This window comes from Gadus chalcogrammus, chromosome 4 (assembly GCF_026213295.1).
Source record: "Gadus chalcogrammus isolate NIFS_2021 chromosome 4, NIFS_Gcha_1.0, whole genome shotgun sequence".
NCBI lineage: Eukaryota > Metazoa > Chordata > Actinopteri > Gadiformes > Gadidae > Gadus > Gadus chalcogrammus.
This window is the reverse complement of record NC_079415.1, coordinates 13,731,805-13,755,739: the sequence shown is the minus strand read 5'-3', so window position 1 is coordinate 13,755,739 and position 23,935 is coordinate 13,731,805. Positions and strand designations below refer to the sequence as shown.

General features: G+C 47.1%; 1 protein-coding gene and 1 long non-coding RNA gene across 2 annotated transcripts; one reads left to right on the top strand and one right to left on the bottom strand.

The window, feature by feature from the left end:
* The first annotated feature begins 1,734 nt into the window (after window positions 1–1,734).
* On the top strand, window positions 1,735–22,788 carry LOC130380806 (eosinophil peroxidase-like). Its single transcript, XM_056588155.1, has 16 exons — window positions 1,735–1,972; window positions 16,201–16,267; window positions 16,642–16,723; window positions 17,194–17,369; window positions 18,158–18,290; window positions 18,601–18,730; window positions 18,824–19,030; window positions 19,145–19,508; window positions 19,726–19,886; window positions 20,301–20,559; window positions 20,646–20,816; window positions 21,025–21,262; window positions 21,535–21,755; window positions 21,865–21,899; window positions 22,076–22,144; window positions 22,479–22,788. The coding sequence occupies exons 1-16, from the start codon at window positions 1,937–1,939 to the stop codon at window positions 22,500–22,502; spliced, it is 2,373 nt and encodes a 790-aa protein (XP_056444130.1). The 5' UTR covers window positions 1,735–1,936; the 3' UTR covers window positions 22,503–22,788.
* On the bottom strand, window positions 21,497–23,359 carry LOC130380809 (uncharacterized). The gene is made up of 3 exons (XR_008895324.1): window positions 23,132–23,359; window positions 22,860–23,051; window positions 21,497–22,510 (listed from the first exon to the last, which is right to left on the bottom strand). It is a non-coding gene; the product is annotated as an uncharacterized LOC130380809 (long non-coding RNA).
* Between the last annotated feature and the right edge of the window lie 576 nt (window positions 23,360–23,935).

Sequence of the window (23,935 nt, the reverse complement as noted above, 5' to 3'; positions counted from 1 at the left end):
CTATCTCTTTCTATTGAGATTCATTTCTAGCAACGGCATACGTTTACAATGTGTTTCAATGGAGCATTTGATGATGCTGTGTGAGCCTTCCTATGCAAGTAAATCTGTGCCATCGGATTTTGAAAATAAAAAGCCATTGAATTCTAAGCACTGAATATTCATGCATTGAAATAATGTAGCTCCCAAGTAGTACACACGAGGCCAGAGGTCTTTTTTAGGAAACAGGGTTTATTTTCCAGGTCAAACCAACCCGTGAGAACTGGGTTTAAAGAGAAAAATAATTCAAATAAATAAATACTATTGACAATATGCAAATGTACGGTTTTTCAGCAGCACAACAGGCGCATTTGCACCAAAAAACACGACACACACCTCACATACAGTCCGCCACTCAATGTTGTGGCGACCGTGGGTGTGGTCGCCGAGTACAAGTTGCCCCAAGGGATCCTGGGGGGGGGTTAGGATCGTCGCAAGTTGGACCTCTGGCGCCCTCCCAGGTCCTTTGCGGCAGAGACATTGTGTGGGGTTTGTTTGTCTATGGGTTGGTTAGCGTTGCTGTGTGTGTTGAGTTATTGTTCCGACTACGTCACGTCACCGAGACGTTTATGTTAATTAGTTATGTTGAGTGTGTTTTGGTGTGTCATGTGTGTGTGTTCATTAAAGGCAATTCGTAGTCTGCAAGACCCGTCCGCCAAAGTGAACCACGGACCACACTACGCTATCCCACAATGCAACCGGAGTCTGGTAACAAACGAAGAAGAGATGGCTGACCGGACACCACCAACAGCGGCTTTTTATTCGTGTGTGTGTGTGTGTGTTCAATAAAAAAGGAAAAATTAACTTCAATCGTCTTTTTCACGGAGTAACAAATAACTGTAAATGTATTATTATTATTCCAAAAAAATGACTTACCAAATTTCCACATATATACAACATAACCTGCCGGTAAGTCGCTCTACGAGATGACCGACGACGACGCCTTCTAGCAGAGATATCCATTTCAAGAGACATTCGCGTAGAAAGAGACATTTTTTTATTTAATAGCAACGATAACAAGACGGAAAACAGGTACATTTTGCCGCCATCTGGGGGGAGATACGTCATCTCCAAACATCCGGTGGAGTTTCGGCGGCGTTCGGAGGCGTTCTACGCATGTCTGTAGACCGTACTACACAGTCAAGTGTAGTATGGTCAAGTAGTAGACACTAGACAGAAATAGTATGTACTAGGTATTCGGATGCAGCCTAAGACTTACATTTTAGACGACCCTGAACGTAACATGTAGATTTTCCATCACAGCAGCAAAATCATATCTTCTATAGTGGATGAGATCAAGCAGGCAAGTTTTTTTCAAAAATTCTGGACCAGTAGAGGCTTCTCCCTTGAGCAGAGAGTGGAAGATCCTCCTTAACATTGTTGAGAATAAAAAAATGTAGATTTCCCAGACTACTAATGAATTAATGCCCTTAAATATGACTACTTTAAAGGGGAACTATGCAACTTTTTTGGCTTAATTTACCTTAATTTAACAGGTTAAGTGTCATTGTGATGGTTCTATAACACTTTATGGGTCGATTAGTCGCTGTTTCGACTCCCCCTAGCGCATCTTGGCGGAAAAAAGGAATATGCAAGTTTCTGCCGGCGACCCGCTGCCCAGTCTCGCGGGAGTCTCGGGTCTCGCGAAGCATCGAATTGGTTTACGGCACTACAGACCCACAAACACGGAACCGGCTCGATATACGTAAACACAAGTAGCGAAGGGATGGTTACATTCATCATGGATCAGCCGAATAAAAAGAGCCAGAGAAACCCAATGTCGGAGAAACAGAAGAAGAGGGAAGGGAGACTGACCGACAGAGAGGCCGCCAGACATGAGTAAACGTTGGGTGAGCTTCTCAGGAATAGCGTAAACTGAAAGAAAAAGACTGCAAATCGGATGCCGACTTGCCATGGCCGTGTTGCTCTTGAAATTGTAAGTACCCTTGGGTGAACTTGGTCCTCTTTGTATTGTGGCTTCTTGATGTTGGTAGTCTCTGTAAAAATGTGTTTGCTCGACCGTTTTGCTGTGAGCCCTGTATGTTTCTAGCTTGCTTGCTGGGGTGTTAGCGTACGAGCTACCAAACACGTTTGTTTTCATGGTTGTTTTGCTGTTCGTCTCTCTTGTCCCCCAGATACAGGCTAAATCCCCGGATCGAGGTTCTTGTTTATTTAGATCACTAGACCGCTATTCGAATGCCTCCGATTTTTCTTCGAGTGTATAGCCTATATCATGTGATTATGTCCGGCTGGCCATATAATGCAGTGCCCTGCACAAGAGCTGCTAGTTAGCACATATTCAGCGGCAACAGAACTGTTACACATACAACATACAAGGACACAAAGCTAGATCGTGTCAACCCAAGCAGTGGTGTAGTTACTGTAAAAGTGCCACACACCAGGATGCAACCTGCAGGCGGAGATACCAGCAGGACGACGCACACAAAGTTTTCGAGGAGGAGAGGGAAAACGAGTATGTTTTCCAGGTGAGCAACACGGATGCAGTGAAGCAGAGAGCCCACAGTACTAATCAGAAAGGACTAATGGTGGACACAGGTGCAACCTCACATATCATCAATGATATATCAAAGTTCAGGAGTTTTGACAACAAGTTCCAACCACTAAAACATTGTGTGGAGTTAGCCAACAGTGGAAAGACCAACGGAGTTGCGCAGCGCAGAGGAGATGCAGAGGTCTGTTTTATCGACAGCAGAGGGCAACATCACAACGCAATGCTAAAAAGGGCGTTGTACATCCCCTCTTACCCGCAGGACATCTTTTCTGTTAAAGCAGCGACTTCCAGTGGAGCAACTGTAGTCTTCAAGCAAGGAAAAGATGCCCTTATATGTAGAGACGGTGCAAGATTCAACATTCATGAGTACAACAGACTGTACTACTTACATACAGTAAATGATGAGTGTGAAGACCAATGTAAGGGAGTCTATGATTTGCAGGCATGGCACGAAATCTTAGGGCACTGTCATTATGATGATGTTCAGAAACTACAAAATGTTGTTGATGGTATGACAATCAAGGGTAAAACAGACATGTCAGCCCTACATTGTGAAGACTGCACTCAGGGAAAGTTTACCCGAACTACAAACAGGGAGGCTGGTGCACACAGATGTAGCAGGATCCATTGACCCAGAGTCCAGAGACGGGTATAGGTATGCATTATCATTTACTGATGATTTTTCCAGTGCAGTATTTGTGTACTTTCTGAGAAATAAGAGTGACACAGTGCAGGCAACAGAAATGTTTCTTGCTGACACAGCACCATATGGCAAGATAAAGTGTATCAGGTCTGACAATGGTACTGAGTTTCCGGGTAAACATTATCAGGCGCTACTCAGCAAAAATGGCATTAGGCATGAGACTTCAGCCCCATACTCGCCATATCAAAATGGCACTGCTGAGCGAAACTGGCGCACACTATTTGACATGGCCTGGTGTTTACTATTGGTGTTATGTAACAGAACGTGGGGACCCAAGTTCTGGACACAGGAAGGCGGAGACGGGGTAAAGGGAACGGGATTTATTGGTAGGCAGACGGTTGGTCAGACAGGCAGGGGTCCGGTAACATGCAGGCGATCAAGCAGTCAGGGGCTCGACGACAGGCGGGTAGTCAGGCAGGCAGGGGCCCGGTAACAGGCAGGCAGTCAGGCAGGCAAGGACTCGACAACAGGCGGGTAGTCAGGCAGGCAGCGGTTCGGTGGCAAGGGGAGAACAATAGCGTGTTTCCTCTGCAGGGTGGAAACAACAGGTACGGACTTAGCCGTACCCGTTTTGGCCAGTTTTGGCCTCGTTTTCAGGACTCCTCCGTTGGGGTACTGAAAGCGAGACGAGACGCCTGAAAGGGTCCCGGGAAATTCTAGCTACACACCCCCTCCGTTGATTGGTCGACAGAATCATCACTTCCGGGTGACGCGGGGATAAAAACTAACAAACAGTAGCCTCGAGGTATTATTCTTTACAATTAACATGTTGCGTAAAACGCTTGCTTGGGCGAACATTCCAAGGAGGTGGAGACGTTCGTCTGCATTCTTGGGGAGGAAGACGTTGTTTACGATGTTTACGTAGCTGCCGCGGCGATCGACATCCGGCCTACCACAAAGGGTACTGTCGGCAGTGGAAACGCGACCTCGGAACTGAGCTGGGCTATACCGCCCCCTCCCTACCGCACCTTTGCGATCCGATCCGTTCCGCACCCTGCAGTGGAAACGCGGCACTAGAGAGCGGGAGAGATGGTTTACAAGGGGTCAGGCTAGAGACAGATATTCGAGAATGCTGGTAGGACCGATACTGACTAGGTAGACGTAACGACGAACTGGCGCCAGCTGACAGGAGATCCCCGGCTGAAGTAGGGAATGGTGATTGGTGATTGAAGACTGGTGTGACGGGAGAAGGACCACTAGCGTCAAGTAGCCGGTAGGTGGAGATAGTGGACCTGCGAGCAGGACGCGGCATGACAATTGGATAGTAAGCTACCTAAAGAGCTGTGGACATAAACAATCCAGACAGCTGCTGTAGTGAGGAACAGATGTTTTAACAACCGCACAAAGCAGACGCCTTACTTACTGCTGAAAGGGAAACGACCTAAATTGTCCTCATCCTCATCCTCATCCTCATCCGCTTATCCGGGGTCGGGTCGCGGGGGGAGCAGCTCAAGCAGGGGGCCCCAGACTTCTCTTTCCCGGGCCACATTGACCAGCTCTGACGGGGGGATCCCGAGGCGTTCCCAGGCCAGTGTTGAGATATAATCTCTCCACCTAGTCCTGGGTCTTCCCCGAGGTCTCCTCCCCACTGGACGTGCCTGAAACACCTCCCAAGGAAGGCGCCCAGTGGGCATCCTTACCAGATGCCCGAACCACCTCAGCTGACTCCTTTCTAAGTAAAGGAGCAGCGGCTCTAATCCGAGTTCCTCACGGATGGCTGAGCTTCTCACCCTATCCCTAAGGGAGACGCCAGCCACCCTTCTGAGAAAACTCATCTCGGCCGCTTGTACCCGCGATCTCGTCCTTTCGGTCATCACCCAGCCCTCATGACCATAGGTGAGGATAGGAACGAAGATCGACCGGTAGATCGAGAGCTTTGCCTTGCGGCTCAGCTCTCTTTTCGTTACAACGGTGCGGTAAAGCGAACGCAATACCAGCCCCGCTGCTCCGATTCTCCGGCTAATCTCACGCTCCATAGTACCCTCACTCGCGAACAAGACCCCGAGGTACTTGAACTCCTTCACTTGGGCTAAGGACTCATTTCCTACCCGGAGTAAGCAATCCACCGGTTTCCTGCTAAGAGTCATGGCCTCAGATTAAGCGGTGCTGATCCTCATCCCAGCCGCTTCACACTCGGCCGCCAGCCGATCCAGTGAGTGCTGAAGGTCACAGGCCGATGATCCAATGAGGACCACATCATCTGCAAAAAGCAGTGACGAGATCCTCAGACCACCGAACTGCAACCCCTCCCCACCACGACTACGCCTCGATATCCTGTCCATGTATATCACAAACAGGATTGGTGACAAGGCGCAGCCCTGGCGGAGACCAGCACCCACTGAGAACGAAACTGACTGGCTGCCGAGAACACGAACACAGCTCTCGCTTTGGGAGTACAAAGATTGGATGGCCCTGAGGATAGACCCCCTTACCCCATACTCCTGCAGCACCTCCCACAGTTTCTCCCGGGGGACCCGGTCATACGCCTTCTCCAGATCCACAAAACACATGTAGACCGGATGGGCATACTCCCAGGCCCCCTCCAGGATCCTTGCGAGAGTGAAGAGCTGGTCCGTAGTTCCACGTCCGGGGCGAAAACCGCATTGTTCCTCTTCAATCTGAGGTTCGACGATCGGCCGAACCCTCCTTTCCAGCACCTTGGAGTAGACTTTACCAGGGAGGCTGAGAAGTGTGATACTCCGGTAATTGGCACACACTCTCTGGTCCCCCTTTTTGAACAGGGGAACCACCACCCCGGTTTGCCACTCCTTTGGTACTGTACCCGACTCCCACGCGATGTTGAATAGGCGTGTCAACCATGACAGCCCCTCAACACCCAGAGCCTTTAGCATTTCTGGCTGGATCTCATCAATCCCTGGGGCTTTGCCACTGCGGAGATGTTTGACTACCTCAGTGACCTCCACCAGGGAAATTGACGACGAAACACCATCAACCTCGAGCTCTGCCTCCAACATAGAGGGCGTGTTATTCGGATTCAGGAGTTCCTCAAAGTGTTCCTTCCAACGTCCGACGACCTCCTCAGTTGAGGTCAACAGAGTCCCATCCTTACTGTACACAGCTTGGATGGTTCCCCGTTTCCCCCTCCTGAGGTGCCGGATAGTCTTCCAGAAACACTTTGGTGCCGACCGAAAGTCCTTCTCCATGGCCTCTCCGAACTTCTCCCACACCCGCTGCTTAGCCTCCGACACGGCAGCCGCTGCAGCCCTTCGAGCCTGTCGGTACCCTGCAACCGAGTCAGGAGTCCTCCAGGATATCATATCCCGGAAGGCCTCCTTCTTCAGTCGGACGGCTTCCCTGACCACCGGTGTCCACCACGGTGTCCGAGGGTTACCGCCCCTTGAGGAGCCTAAGACCCTGAGGCCACAGCTAGCCACCGCAGCTTCAGCAATGGAGGCTTTAAACACCGCCCACTCCGGCTCAATGCCCCCAGCCTCCACAGGAATGCCAGAAAAGCTCCGCCGGAGGTGTGAGTTGAAGATACCTAGGACGGGGGCCTCCTCCAGACGTTCCCAGTTCACCCGCACTACTCGTTTGGGCTTACCAGGTCTATCCGGAAATTTCCCCCATTCCCTGATCCAACTCACAACCAGATGGTGGTCGGTTGACAGTTCCGCCCCTCTCTTTACCCGAGTGTCCAAAACATGCGGCCTCAGATCAGATGACACGATCACGAAATCGATCATCGATCTTCGGCCTAGGGTACTCTGGTACCAGGTACACTTATGAGCACCCTTATGTTCGAACATGGTGTCGGTTATGGATAATCCATGACTAGCACAGAAGTCCAATAACAAACGACCGCTCGGGTTTAGATCAGGGAGGCCGTTCCTCCCCACCACGCCTCTCCAGGTGTCTCCATCGTTGCCCACGTGGGCGTTGAAGTCTCCCAGCAGAACTACGGAGTCCCCTACTGGAGCCCCATACAGGACTCCATTCAGGGTCTCCAAGAAGGCCGAGTACTCTGAGCTGCTGTTTGGTGCATACGCACAAACAACAGTCAGAGTTTTCCCCCCTACAACCCGCGCAGGGAGGCGACCCTCTCGTCTACCGGGGTAAACTCCAACACCGCGGCGCTCAGCCGGGGATTTATGAGTATCCCCACACCCGCCCGGCGCCTCACGCCCTCGGCAACTCCGGAGAAGAATAGAGTCCAACCCTTATCCAGGAGTACGGTACCAGAGCTGAGACTGTGCGTGGAGGTAAGCCCCACCAGATCTAACTGATAGCGCTCCACCTCCCTCACAAGCTCCGGTTCCTTTCCCCACAGCGAGGTGACGTTCCACGTCCCCAGAGCCAGCTTCTGCCGCCCGGGTCTGGTCCGTCGAGACCCCTGACCTTCGCTGCCACCCATGTGGCTACGCACCCGACCCCAACGGGTCTTCCCACAGGTGGTGGGCCCATGGGATGAAGAGAGGGGGGGTGCCACGTAGTTTGTTCGGGCTGTGCCCGACCGGGCTCCGTGGCAAACCCGGCCACCAGGCGCTCGCCATCGAGCCCTCCGTCTGGGCCTGGCTCCAGACGGGGGCCCCGGGCTTCCTCCGGGCCGGGTCACATCTCCTCTTTTTCCGTTATTCATTGGAGTTTTTTTAACCATTCTTAGTCTGGCCCCTCACCTGAGACCACTCTGCCATGAGAGACCCTACCAGGAGCACAAGGCTCCAGACAACACAGCTCTCAGGTTCACAGGGACACGCAAACCTCTCCACCACGATAAGGTGACGGTTCCAGGAGAGGGATTGTCCAGGATGCAAAAGTTTGTGTGGATTGTTATGCTTACAAACAGGACAAGACTTGGTCATTTGGGGACCCATGCCTACCCTCAAGGAACTGAGTTCCCATTAACAGGCCTCCTGGTTCTCAACTGCTTGACACACAGTCAGGTCATCCTTTTGGAACATTTTGCTCAAGGTGGCAAGGTGGTTAAAAACATCACACAAGAGGTGGAGGAAGAGCAAATTATCACAACTTTTCAGTTAGGAAAGGATCTGATGGCCCTAGGAGGATCATGTTTAATAAACAGGTTTTATTTAGCTTGTTCTTCTTATTCTATGATTAGTTGGAATTTTGTTGTGCTCATGTATTGTCCTGCACTTGAGCATGAATAAAAAAATAAAATAATAATAATAATTAAGGGCGCCACTAGAGGGCGCCCCAAACACCTTTATCGCCCTAGGCAATCTCCTAGTTCGCCTATAGAAGGGCTATTCAATTACTTTTGAATGGGGGCCGGTTGGTGGATATGATCCAAAATGAGGGGCCAGAAAAAAAGCCTAAAATTGATGAGCATCACATCAATAGCTACAGATACTGTAAAACAGTATCTGTTTTATCCACAAGCATCCCCCCCCCTCCCTCCCTCCCCATTAAAGTGGAGAATTGTTGCCACGTCCCAGTGGTGATCATATATATGAAAGAGGTTATTCAAATATACAACAATGATCAATTCGGCTTCCAGCCCTACAGGAAAGGCTCACACAGCTCCATTGAAACGCATTGGATAACAGGCCATACTAGAAATTATTCTAAATGAGTTGAAAATTGTGGTTTTCCACTGACCACTGACCCCCCGCTCCCTGCCCTTGGGCTCCAAGTTTCAGTGTGGGGGTCCCAGTCAGGCCCTTGAACAAGGTAGTCAAGTTTCAGGGCTGTAGGATCTTTCAATCTCCAAAACTGTCTTTCTACATTCTGACCCACTTGGTCTTGCAGCCAACACTTCTGAGAGGCGTTGTCAACACATGGTGTGTTGTAAACACATGGTGCGTTGTCAAAAAAAAAATTTGGGAAAAAAGAATTCTGCAATGGCTAGAATTCAAAATCTCGGATATGTCGGGCCGTGGGCATCAGTTTGGTTTGAAATGTGCTGGGGACAGTGACACATTCGGAAGTGCATTTTCAGAAGTGCTTGGTACAATGAGGATGCACTCTTTTTTTCCCTTTAGTGCAGGAAATGAAAGGTTCTGAAAGACTGCGCACCCATTTAGCTTACTAATGAATAAAATGTACACAAAAAACTGTGATGTCTGACACGTTTTATGAAGAAAGTGTTTCCAAAAAGCATTTGACATATGACCTACTATGTTCTGCTCCATGTACCCAATGTTTACAATGTGACATGACATGAACAAGCTACCAACATAAACAAGGAGGAGCTAGGAGAGGAAATGAACTACGCGTTTAAGTTCAGAAGGGGCAAATGTGTGGCTACACATAGCACTACAAATGTCATCAAGATTGAAAAGCAAAAAATATTTGTTGCACAACTGAACGCTATATCACATCATGAGCTGGCTGTTCTCAATTCACAACATGCATCCATCCAATCTACATTCTGCATTCTGGCCAAAACTCATGTACTCCCCACCACAATTGACCTGTCGCTAAGCTCCACCCTTAGAATGCAGATTAGCCAATGACATTCAAGCATCAACTATACTCGGACACCGGCTCTGACAACTCCATTGAAAACAACAGGAAGGAGGCATAATATAACAATTTGATTGTGGATTTATGTTGCTTGTGTAAAAAAAAAAAGCATGGTCAAATGATGTGCTTGGATAGTCGGTATTCCGATGTAACACGGACAGTCCGATGTTTCACGGACAGTCTGTCTCCAAAACCTTTGGGTTGCTTAACGTAATCCCTGGTGTTTTGATAACAGAGTGAGGTGTTTCACTATGGGAATCGCCTCGTCGTGACCTACTACGGAAGCTCCAATTGCACCACTTCTGTCCTTGACAGAAAGGTCGGACTGTGCCACAGGGCCCCGCCCCCTGCACTTTTACAGTCGACCCTCCCTCCTCAAGTCATCCTATACTTCTTTTCGTGTTAATGCAAGGAAGGACGTGTTGGTGAGACACCTCACTCTGTTATCAAAGAAAAAGGGATTACGTCAAGTAACCCAAAGTTATTTTTCTAACTTCGTTCAGTGTTTCACTGTGGGAAATATAGACCACTCCCGTATTGCATATGCCTCCCTAATCCATGCAAATTCAGCCAGGCAGCAAATATCACTCGGATTCTGTTGAGATCGTCTCCAGCACGGCTTGAGAAACATAAGGCCCTGAGACATCCAGCCTAACCCATGAAGTAGCCATACCCCTCAAGCCCCCCAAGGCTTGAGTGGGCCCTCAAGCCTTGGGGGGGGGGGTTGGATGCAAGCCCCTACATCCATAAGCAAGAGATAAGGCCTCTACAATCCAGTGGGCCAGCCTCTGGTGGGACAAAGGCTTGCCTCTATTGGGAGTGGCCCAAGACACGAACAGTTGACCCCCCTTCCTAAAAGCAGCCAACCAACTCACATTCACATGTAGAGCCCGCACAAGGTAGACTCACGAAAGTCTTTGTCAAACCTCTTCTTGTTTTTGTCAGCCACTTTGCGAGAGTTATCGATGGCTACTCGGTAGCTCTCCTCAAGATGGCTTTTCAACTTTTTCACATACTGTGAATGCGAGAGGGGCTGTTTGTCTGTGTGTTCATATGGGGAGAAGCCTGTGACGTCATTTCTGGTACAGTTGTAAGCATGAGTAAGTGGCTTAACGAAGTCACGCCAGTGGGTTTTCTCTGTGTCCTTCAATATGCCCAACATACTCAGTAAAGTCCGGTTGTAGCGCTCCACAGGATTACCTCTGGGGTGATACGGGCTGGTTCTCACTTTGCGTATACCTAGCAGGTAGCACAGTTCTCGGATGGCATGAGATTCGAAATCTCCTCCTTGGTCACTGTGGAGTCTCTCTGGAAAACCATAATGGACTAGGAAGTGTTCCCACAGACTCTTCGCCACATTACTGGCCTTTTGATCTCTTGTCGGGATGGCCACAGCGTACTTGGTGAAATGATCTGTGATCACTAAGATGTCTTTTGAGTTCTTGCTATCAGGCTCTATTGAGATGAAGTCCATGCAGATGAGCTCCAGCGGCCTGGTGGTATCGATGTTTACAAGTGGAGCTTCCTTGTCAGCAGGGGCTTTTCTGCGGACACATCTCTCACAAGTCTTCACTTTCTTGTCAATCTCTGAGGCCATTTTGGGCCAATAGAAGCGAGATCTGGTAAGTTTAACTGTTCGGTCGATTCCTAGATGGCCCATATTATCATGAAGGTTTTGCAACCCAGTGGAACTGAGGGCCTCAGGGAGAACAAACTGAATCAGAATCTCTGTTCCAGACAGGCGCTTTCGGAAGAAGATCATCTTGTAGCTCAAGGCACTTCCATTCATTCAAGATCAATTGAAGATCATGGGAGTCAGCTTTGTAATTGGCAGGTAAGTTGGTCCCTGCTTCCGACAAGCTAATGACCTTTCCAATGATGGGATCGTTTCTCTACATCTCCATTAGATCAGGTTGACTGTACTTTGGTATTGTCAGAAGACCATGCTTAAGATACTCCTGTCCAAACATGACAGGGATAGCAGCAGGAGACATGGCAAGAGATTGTACAAGCCCAAAGGAAGACAAGTCATTCTGCTTCAGGACTGAATGTTTCTGGCAGGTTGCTGCGACTGTATCTGCAAGGAGGATTCCCTACATCCTTGAAAGATGACGTGAGACGGGATCTGAACTCTTCGATACGACCTTCCTGTCATCTTCCACCACACTGTGTTGCCTTCGGACAGACCATCAGCATCGAGATTGTGTTTTCCGTTATTGGGTCAAATCGAAACGTCAACCTCACGTCTATTGGTATTGATTGATGTTATAACTTGAAGTCCATGTTTACATCCTAAGAAATTACAACAATTAACAAATTCAATGGTGATGCTTAAATCAAGTGAAGGGATTTGAACAAAAGTTCAAAAGTCTAAATGGAGTAAACAATGTAAACATGCACACCATTTAACAAAATGTAAATGGTTGGAAACAAATAAAGTGACTGCTGAATGAAAAGCGCAAAGCATTTATGGCGACACATTAGTGCCATAATTCACTAATGTGATAAAAGATGCATTCGGGCGTATTATATAATTCCACACGTGCAGATATTAACTGCGAGCGCGCAAATGATCTCGGCGCGCGCAAAACAGCCTCTCGCACGCGCAAATTAGCTCAGCGCGCGCAAAACAGCCTCTCGCGCGCGCAAATTACCTCAGTGCGCGCAAAACCTCTCCCGAAAGATGTTTTTACGCTCTCGCTCGAATTTAATTTTGGCACTATGGGGGAGGGAACCAAGGCAGGGCGGGCTTTCCTATGATTGGCCGTTTCTGATGCGGGATATTTGATTGACAGCCCTCCTCAGCCCTCCTCTCATTCAATTCTGAATTGTACAGTAAATGGCTGAAACGATAGTTACTTATTGTAACTGTAGATTCTATGAGTATAGGCGCAGCCTTTTAAGGCTATCGCTATTGGGTTATCCCTAGGCGTGAGCCGTAGCACTGAACATTTTGTAATCCCCGACCACCAACAGCGTGGGCCTCAATTACGTCGGCGTGCGGCGTGCCTCAACGACGTCCGCATTTCGCAGATATAGTCGGGCGCCGGCGGACGTTCTGCTCCCAATAAACAGCTTTTCTTCAGCTATTTAAAGGACAATGAGGCCGACACTTAAAAGGCTGCGCCTATACTCATAGAATCTGGAGTTACAATACGTAACTATCGTTTCAGCCATTTACTGTACAATTCAGAATTGATGAGAGGAGGAGGGCTGTCAATCAAATATTGCGCTTCAGAAACGGCTAATCATAGGAAAGCCCGCCCTGCCTTGGTTCCCTCCCCCATAGTGGCATAATAAAATTTGAGTGGGAGCGTAAAAACATCTTTCGCGAGAGGTTTTGCGCGCGCTGAGGTAATTTGCGCGCGCGCGAGGCTGTTTTGCGCGCGCTGTGGTAATTTGCGCGAGCGAGAGGCTGTTTTGCGCACGCAGAGATCATTTGCGCGCTCGCAGTTAATATCTACGCGTGTGGAATAATATAATACGCCCGAATGCATCTTTTATCACGTTAGTGAATTATGGCACTAATGTGTCGCCATAAGCATTCAGCGGTGCTGTATCTGAAACGTCAAATGTATTGCCCTGCACTGCGTGCGCGAGTGCACGTGTGCGTGTGATAATATTGTATATATCACGGCCAAAAGCTCTGCGCCTCCGGACGGCCGTAGCGCTGGGAGCTCTCATGGGAGCTCGGTAGGGAATATGCTTTGCGGGGTTTGTTTACCGGCGTTGTTATGGTTACCTAAATTATTAAGCAACTGAAAACGATGCCGGTTTGAAACTAAAACTGTTATTCTGAAAAAAGTATAAATGCTATCGAAATAGAAAGTATTGAAGATACAAGTGTGTAGATTTGTTTAATGGTTTGAACGATGGTAAACGGTTGAAAAAGGATTGAGTTGCTGTCATAAGAAGTAGGTGTATCAGAATGGGAAGACGTCTTCAATGAAAACAGCTGAAAACGAAGCGGTATGAAACTAAAACTGTGATTCTGAAGAAAGTTTAAATATTATCGAAATTCCGTTTAGATATTATGGAAGATACAAGTTTGTAGATTTGTTAAATTGTTTGAACGAAGATAAACGGTTGAAAATTGATTTAGTTACGTTACCTCCCATTGACTCCCATGTAAAAAAAAAAGATAATATTTTAAAAGTAGAATATCTTCAAAAGTATAAAATGTTTTAAAAATCTGAAAAGAAGCGCGCGATTCCAAGCTATTCTGAATATTTTAGATTATTTCCCATTTGAATAAAGGCACTCAAAAAATGTGACAAAATGTTAATTATATTTTTATGTAATGCATTTTTCAAATTGAATTGAGGATTTCATTGTCACTTTGTATATATTGAAAATAAAATACACTTTGAATACTGTATTTTCAAATTACATTATTACATTGCATTACGAATTGTCAATTGCATAATGCAATGACTTATTGAATTGCAAATTGCATTGCCATTAGAATTTTGCTACATATATGCTTCCATAGAAAAGGGGATACATTTGTCTGTAATAGAGCTGTATATGGTTTTTAATAAAGAAAAGTTTGTGTCGTTTTTTGCGTGAATGCACCCCTTGTGTCTCTCTGAACGCTCACACCTATAAAAAGAAGGTTTCCTGCAAGTAATAAAACTCAATGCTGTAATCTGGATCAGGAAATAACATGGTATCTATTGCTTGAAGGCAACAGCCCAAGTAGTTCCTTATTGTTTGTTGATATGAAAGAGTAGGCTACATTTTATCATGACTGATTGACTTATCATTGACTGTCGTGTCATGAGGATTTTTAGGAAGGAGAGGGCGTGTTATCCCCATGGTAACCCACGGCAACTTTATGATACATTTTTAGTACCATCATTGAGTAGCTGTAAGTGAGTGTTGTGATAAGCAATGTTGTATAAGGACTCCGCCACACACCCCAGCATTACACTAAAGATGTCCGGGAAGCATAACCCTTACTCGGACATGGACATTAATAACATCTCTGCTCGGACGGAAATTCAGCATCCACACCCACCTTGGCGTTATTTAAAAGTGTCCAGTCAACGGCTGCCCAAGAGCTCCACACGTCCACACAAACTGCCCCGCTGGTGCCCCTTGGTCGTGATGTCAGACCACCCTTTTCCTCTAAATAAGGGAATTCTTTCATATAGCCTATTACTATTTCGGCGAGGATAGATTAGATACAAACCCCGAAAGGAGAAATTTCTTCGTTGCAACATCCCAGCAGCAGTGGAAAAAACAGGATAAAAATGCAATCAATTCAATAAAAATACAAAGTATGCTACTGATGCAAACTATTAGGGTTGAGTTGAGACCAACCCATTGGAAAACAGGTTAAGATCATTAGTAGTTTGTGCCCCCCAGCCACGCGACGCGACCGATTAATATGTTTTGGTTTCACCGGCTCTTTCAATGAATTAGGCCTACATTTAGATTTTGGGCATTTGACACTAGGTGCTTTGAATCAAAGCGACTTACAACGCAACAAGTTTAAGGGAGGCCTCGACACTCTACCTCCTGAGCTTAACTGACCCAATTCCCTTAAAGATTATTAGAGAATGGGGGATTAAAGGTTTTTTGAGGCTATATATTCTTAACATTTTTATTTTTTTAACCATTCAAGAAAAAAGATTTTCTTTCCTTATTGCCAGACAACCCTGTCTCACGGAAATACGTGACACTGTCACGTCATTTAATCTATTCATTCGTGATCTGGGACACGTAATTTCAATTTTTTCGTGCCAAAAGCACAAATTTCAAACTCATTCTAAAAAAAGAAGAGATGAAGCAGCTACCTTTTTTTCCGTCGCGGTTTGCCTACAGATCAGTGCACCTGCATTAAATGTGTTGTCACAATTTGAGTTGTCACAATTTCTCAGAATCAAAGGTGAAAGTAGAAACGGGTGGCCAAAAGCTGTCATATTGTTAGAAATTTGTGCTTTTTGGCAAATTGGAATTACGTGTCCCAGATCACGAATCAATAGATTAAATGACGTGATAGTGTCACGTATTTCCTTGAGACTGGGTGTGCCAGAAATGCAATGTTTGTTGTAGGCCTAGACAACCTGAGAGAACAGACAGTTAACGTTCGAGGACATTTTTACACCTAGTTGTATGTTGAAGGTTTTATTCAATCTGAACATTAGTTGGTGGATGCTACTCTCTATGTCTTTTGTTGCGCAAGAAAATGATTAGCTGAGTGATAAGAGTTAGTTCATCTAAGTCACCTAGAAGAAGGAAGTAGGAACTATAGGATTTACTGAAATATTTACCTCACCTGAAATCATCAACACTGTGGGTGGGGCCTTAGACTATATAAAGAGGCTGACAGAGGGACAATCTTCACACATCCTTTACATTGTTCTCACTGTACTTTCAGCTTTACCTGCAGAGGTAAGAGGACTCCTTTCCTAAGTGGGACATAGCTGGTGTGTATCATTATTGTCTTTCATGTGCATTGTGTTAATGGCTGATGTTTGTTTGATTTGTTCACGTATAGATGAACCTGCTTGTCTGCATCGTAACGCTGGGCTTCTGCGTGACGCAGGCCCATTCAAACCCATTAAGTAAGATTACAATTATTACCTTTAAAAAACAACAAATGTTTTTAATACATTTTGGTGCTAATGTATTTTTTTTCCGTAATGTTTTTCATTTTTCTTCTGTTCAATTTGAAGTATTTTGTTTGTTTATTTTATTAATGATGTTGTAGAAGAAGGTTTAGGTTATCCTTATCTTATGGTTTATTTGATTTGTGCCCTTGTATCTGAAGGTCTATGGTTTATTTTATTAGTGCTCTTCTATCTGAAGGCTATCTTATGGCTTATTTTATTAATGCTCTCGTATCTGAAAAGGTCTATCTTATTGTTTATTTGATTCACCCTCTTGTTTTTGAAGGTCCTTCTTATGGTTTATTTTATCAATGCTCTTGTATTTGAAGGTTTGGGTCGTCCCTATCTTGTGGAGTGCTTTGAAGAGGCCAAAAAACTTGTGGATGATGCTTACAAGTACTCGCGAGAAGAGTGAGTTTGATGTTCTGAATCTTATCCTTTCTTAACGAGAATTAAACAGAGTTAACATCACCTTACAGAAAAGGATACTGTAACAGGAAACCTCCACTAGGCTATATGCATGAAAGTATTTTCCTTTTCTTATTCAATTATAAACACATCAAAAAAATATTTGAAAAATTGAAATTTGAAAATTGAAAAAATTACCATTGGATACCGGTTTCACTTTCATAATGAACCATTAATAATAAGAGCCTATTCACTTCAAATACTAATTTTATGATTCTTCTTCTTCATATTACGATGAGCATTATCATGCTATTACTGTTATTCTTCCCATCGTACAATCTACTTGTTTTTTTCCTCGCACTAGAATGATGATCATGTTAATACGGTCGTAGGCTATATATAACCATAATGATGGTTCCCATCGTAGGCCTACCATAACATGCCTCCCCCTTTCCCCGTCCGGTCCCTTCAAGGAGTCTGAGCAGGGTTCGTCGAGACGTCGTCTCTCCGGGGGACATCCTGCGCCTCATGAAGCAACCACGCGGAGCCTCCCGCTCGGCCGTGCGCTCGGCAGACTACATGGACCAGACGCTGCGCCTGCTGCACGAGCGTGTCCATCGCGTGCACAAACGCTCGCTCAACACCACAGGTAAGGCGCACGCGGCTCTGTTGTTGTTGTTGAGCATACAAGCGATTTATTGAGGGCAGGTAAAGTGGTGGAGAGGTGTTGGTGACTCCAGCTGCGTTCATACATGATTTTAATGTGTACACGCATGCATGCACACGTACGTGCAAATCGACACACATGAGCTTTGTGCATGCACACACAATCTCACTCACTCCCATCACTACTCACTCAAGCACACACACACACTGTGGTATCCCGGCGCTCGGTTGGGCCGGGTTCCACTGACAAAACTCGCTTGGCCTTGGGGTTTTAGCCATTTCAGGCATTTATTTAACAGTCAACTGAAACAATCAAACAATGAAAGAGACGCGGTCTCTAGGGCCTCCGTGGGCCTCTAGGCTCTCTCGCTGCCACGAACCCTTCCTTCCTGCTCCCGACCCGTGCTGTGCTGTGCGGGACCTCCACTTAAGATGGCTCCCGTGCTTTCGGCCAGGTGTCCCCCAATCACCCTGATTGGGGAGCCAAAAGGGCTGCTCTCCGTCGCCGGCTGGTGGGTGGGGGTGGTATATCCAGTCCTTTACGGTACCCCGGGCCCGTCCAGGCCGAGGTCTCCGTGGCGGGATGCCACAACACACACACACACACACACACACACACACACACACACACACACACACACACACACACACACACACACACACACACACACACACACACACACACACACACACACACACACACACACACACACACACACACACACACACACACACACACACACACCTGAACCTATGTCTGCTGTTCTCCAGATCTGCTTCCTCGTGAAGACCTGGAGGTTCTCTCGAAGATCTCTGGATGTGCAGCCATGGTCAGCAATCCACCCTGTCGCACCATTCAGAACCTGGACAAGTACAGGACCGCCACCAGTGTCTGCAACAACCTGTAAGAGTGACAATGACCATCTTTTGTTCCTATCCTCTTTTAGTATAGCCAAGGGATGGTTGTTTCACATTCTATGTTTATTTAGAAAAAATGCAATAAAAAAATATGCAAATGCACTTGTATACCACCAACAATGTGTTGACAAAATGGATTAAAAAAGACTGAGATTGTGAAAGCTAGACGTTTACGCGGCCAACATGTGTCAGATCAGTACAGATCTTATACCATCCCCCAACCAGAAGTGAAATGTGTAGACTTCCATGGAGGGAGGAAGTTTCAAAGTAAAAGTGTTTTAACCTGCTGTTACCAGGAAGAACCCTCGCCTGGGGGCCTCCAACACCCCCTTCAAGCGGTGGCTCCCCGCCCAGTACGAAGACGGAAAATCAATGCCACAAGGCTGGGAAAGTGACCATAGCTTCAACAACTTCGTTCTCCCTCTGGTATGTCATCCCTCAGCCAAAGTGGCATTTTGTGACGGTAAAACCCACATGCGGCGAACACACACATATCTAACGGATTACGTTTTACCTTAGGTCAGAGACGTGTCCAATCGCATCCTTGCGACGACGGACGATGGCGTGGTCAATGACAGGGAATTTTCGAGCATGGTGGTCCTGTTCGGACAGTGGATCGACCACGACATCACCTTCACCCCCGTATCCCCCAGCATCCGCTCCTTCAGCAACGGCCTCAACTGTGACGAGAGCTGCGAGCGCTCCGAGCCCTGCTTCCCTATTTCGGTATGGTCACTGACTTGGTTCCCTTTTGAGCTTTTGTGTAGTACAACCCTTTATGTTGAGACAGTGACGCTGTGGTCTACATCTCACCGTAGCTATCTGCATTCTCCAACACAGATCCCCCCTGGCGACCCTCGTTTGCCCACTGGAGCGAACAGCTGCATCCCAGTCTTTCGGTCGTCAGCCGTTTGTGGAACTGGATATTCAGCCTACAATTTTGGCGGCGTGGCGAACAAGCGGGAGCAGATCAATGCCCTGACAGCGTTTTTAGACATGGGCCAGGTGTACGGCTCGGAGGATCAACTGGCAAAGGACCTCCGCGACCTCACGAGCGATGTGGGCCTCCTGCGTGTCAACGATAAGTACATGGACAACGGAAGAGAGCTGCTGCCCTTTAGCCCCCTGCAGGCTAACATGTGCGCTACACGTAGGAGGTCCACAAACAACAGCACTGCCGAGGAGGTGCCCTGTTTCCTTGCAGGTTAGCGCATTTATGTAAATGGTTATATATCTCTCTATATATCTCTATGTCCATCTTTCTATATATCTCTATTTCTATCTTTTTATATACTTATCTGTCTTTATCTATGTTTCTTTATGTCTTTATATTTCTATCTCTATCTATCTACATATCTAGTTTGTAGACTCCGACTAGTGCTGTCTCAAAACGATTCAAATTGCTTGCGTTGTGTGTCTAGGTGACGTCCGTGTCGATGAGAACATTGCCCTGACGTCCCTCCACACCTTGTTCATGCGAGAACACAACCGTCTGGCACGTGAACTCAAGAGGATAAACCCGCAGTGGGACAGTGAGACCCTCTACCAAGAGGCTCGTAAAATCATGGGCGCGTACAGTCAGGTAAACCCCCCAACCTGCACCTCTTTATTCATCTCCTCCACACTCACTCCTGCTTACAACTGCGATACATTCTCCGCAGACCGCACCTCTACTCAACACGTACCCTATGCCTCCTCCTCTTCACCCCCGCTCCTCCTCAACGTGTGTACCTCTCCCTCCTCAACATATGGCTCTCCTCCTCTTACTCCTCAATACAGGTCCCTCCTCCTCAACATGTGTACCTCTCCGTCCTCAACATATGGCCCTCCTACTCTTCTTCCTCAATATAGGTCCCTCCTCCTCCACAACATGGGACCCTCCTGCGCCTTCACCTCACTTGTTCCTCCTCCTTCTCTTCCCCAACACATGTTTCTCCTCCTCCTCCTCCTCAACATGTGTACCTCCTCTTCCACCTCAACATGTGTCCCTCCTCAGGTGTTTGTGTTCAGGGACTACCTGCCCCACATCGTGGGTGACGAAGCCATGTCTGGAAAGCTGGGCCGCTACGTGGGGTACAACCCCAACGTGGACCCCAGCATCGCCAACGTGTTCGCCGCTGCCGCCTACCGCTTCGCCCACACGGCCCTCCAGCCCGTCCTATCGCGCCTGGACGACAACTACCGGGAGGATGCCCGCTTCCCCTCCGTGCCGCTTTTCAAGGCATTCGTCAGCCCCTGGAGGCTCGTATTCGAAGGTGAGCGGAGATGACACAAAGTGCTTGTAAGAAACATGAATTTCAAACAAGTAAGTTTTCTTCACATTGTTGTTGGTTGGTTACAGGCGGTATCGACTCCCTGATCCGAGGTCTGGCGGGCAGTCCTGCCAAACTGGGCACTCAGGACAACCTGATGGTGGACGCGGTGCGAGAGAGGCTATTCCAATTTGTCCAGCACCTAGCTCTGGACCTGGGGTCGATCAACATGCAGAGGGGCCGAGACCACGGCATCCCTGGTACCTATCCCCTAAAAGCCTCTCCTTTCCATGCCTCCTTGCTCGCTTGATTTTGTTAACCTTTTTTCAACCAGGTCGTCCTCAATGAAAATGAAAATGTATTTTTTTACAAGAGACTAGCAACAGCTGCAGCATACAATGTAATCTTTCTTCTTCTCTTCTTCTTGATGTGTTGATGGAAATTAACCTGTATTTCTCAACACACTAGGCTACAACGAGTGGCGTAAGCACTGTGGGCTGTCCGAGCCAAGCAACCAGGCAGAGCTGGTTCAGGTACTGAACAACGAGGGCCTGGCGACCAGGCTCCTGCAGCTATATGGAACCCCCAGCAACATCGATGTGTGGCTGGGAGGCATTGCAGAACCCTTCGTCCAGGGAGGCCGTGTGGGCCCTCTGTTCTCCTGCCTCATCTCCAACCAGTTCAAGGAAATCCGTCAGGGAGACAGGTACGCATGCAGAAAGGTATGGACTGGACAGACTGACTTGACAGACTGACGTTGGGGTGCGAAACAGAAATAAGGGGGACCTGGTTGGATCTAGTTCACCTTTGTAAGGTGATGGATGCAAGTTTGAGTTCAGTTAAGATGCAGGTGATTGAGGAGCAGGTAGGTGTCTGTATGTGAAAATCATGGACCCCCAGTCCAACCCAACCCCCGTAGCCCCCCTTACCAAGACATGATCCATCTCATGAACACTTAGTTCTGTTTTCCGTGGACAGGATGTGGTACGAGAACCCGGGCGTGTTCACCCCCGGCCAGAGGACGGCGCTGCGCGACGCCTCCCTGGCCAGGATAATCTGTGACAACACAGGCATCTCCAGCATCCCCCAGGACCCCTTCAGCCTTCTCTCCGCTACAAACCGCCTGGTCCACTGCTCTAGCATTCCACGCATGAACCTCTCGGCCTGGAGGAAGAGTCCCATTGATAGGGCAGCATCAGGTGAGGAACAGGGATGTGGTCAAAAGCTCACTTTCCTTTTTGAAAAACCTTTAGCATGTACATTTTATTCGTCACCTTATGTTTTTAAAAGCCTTGTTTGCTTTTGCAGGCACAAATGAAATTGTTCCAGATGGTGAAGCTGAGGTAATAATCAATGTATTTTTTTATCCAGTTTTGGACAATATCCTTATTGATATGTTCAATTCCCATACTTGCCCACAGACCCTTCCCCCTTTTCTTTTTAATACACCAATATAAATACTGGGGGAATGAGGATGACATGTAATGATTTTTATTATTATCATCTTGTTTTTTTCCAGAGGACCAGCCCCCTGGCAGAGCAGGACATACTGGGCAGGACAGAGCCGCAGATGGAAGGGGACAATGAGGTTGTTACTAGTTATGTCTGAAATCTCTGTAGGACGAGAAGTATGAGCTAGGTCAGAAATAAGAACTTTGACGTGCGTTCTTGTGAACAATTCACTGTCAGGCATAATCCCACTTTTGCACAGATTCACTCATGACTTAAACAAGGATCGCCTGCTGATTTATATTGTATGTTATTTTTAATACGATTCATTTTTAGTTCATAATCCTACAAGCGCCTCGTATAGCTTTTAAACAGTGCCGACATTGCAGACCAAGCCATTACATAAACATCCGACATGAGATCAAGCTATTCCTCTAAAATCATGCTTCTGCTTGTCTTTCCCTCCCCCGAAGGTTCCCCAGGCACACAAGAGATGAACCTGGCCCTTAAAAGAAAGAATTATAATCAATGGAACCCGTCTCCCGTCGTTACCACTTTGGCAACATTCCCCAAACCTGTACTATGGCATTCTGTTATTTGACTTTTGAAATGTAAAAGTGATTTTAAAAATCCCGCTGTCTTTGAGAACCACTGTTACACCAGGAAATATAGTACACTGAAATGTTTCACCACAACTCTGACATTGGAATTAAAAGTATTTACATAAAAAACTTCAGAGCTGGTTATATTCTACCATGGACACTTTAGGCTTTTATTTTTTTTGGTTCATCAACTGAATGTATTTAATTTTAATAAAGTAATTGTGTTAATTGGTACAGTGCGTCGTTCCTTACTGCATCACAACTCACGCTTCCATGAATCGTGGTTCCAACGGCTTCCATCGAGTGTGGTTTCTAATGTTGCGTTTCCACTGCAGGGTGCGGTACGGTTCGGTTAGCCTCAGTCCGGTAGGGAGGGGGCGGTATAGCTGGGGGATGGAAATCCGGCAGTAGAGCAGGGTTGTGGTATGGTTGTGATGGTGATGACTGGTAGAGAGAAAGAAGGATGAGGAATGCACAGACTTGAACACGAGCAAACGAGAACTAGAATCAGGAAGCTACTCAACAGGGTAAGTACAAACGACGATCTGTCGACGAATGGCTGGAAGACTGGGGTAGATATTTCCTGGTGATCCTGATTGCAGATGACTGTCAGGTGCGGGTGATCAACGAGGCTGGGTCGGGGAACTGTGCTGGAATGCGGAGACCACCCCCCCGCTCATGAAACACTGAGACAACAACAAACAGGGACAGACCAGACTGACAGAGAACGAAACTAGTGGCAGCTGATCTGGTGGGAGAGACCTGGTAGACTGATCTATCCAGAACACATCTAGGTGGACACGCCCACCTGTGATGTCATAAGGGGCAGATTTCCGAAACGGCTTGTACCGGCTAATCCCACCACACCTGGTGACATGCCATGGGACCTTTAATACAAATAATGTCAGCTACCTAGCTAGCCCGCCTGCTAAACTCACCACAACCTGTATGTTTGTGACTGCCAGCTTCAAAGAGAAGATATTATCTTCTCTTTGAAGCTGGCAGTCACAAACACTACAGTCCAGTTCATGGCCTGACTTTTAGTGGTTTTCACCCATTTGACACTCAAGTATTCCTCTCTAAAAAACCGCATCATGTCAGATAGGTAAACGATGATATTTATGGTAAACGATCAAGTTCAGTGGTAGCCGTAATCGACGATTGCGGTAATTGTTTTCATGGTAACAGCGTGCTTCACCAAAGACGCCGTGTAACACCTTAGGATTGTGGGTAGTGTAGTGCTTTTTAATGACAACGAATAAACCATTACTCTTAAAACCTTTCTTTAAATTGTGGCATATACCATAGTTCTTTACTCTGCTGTACAA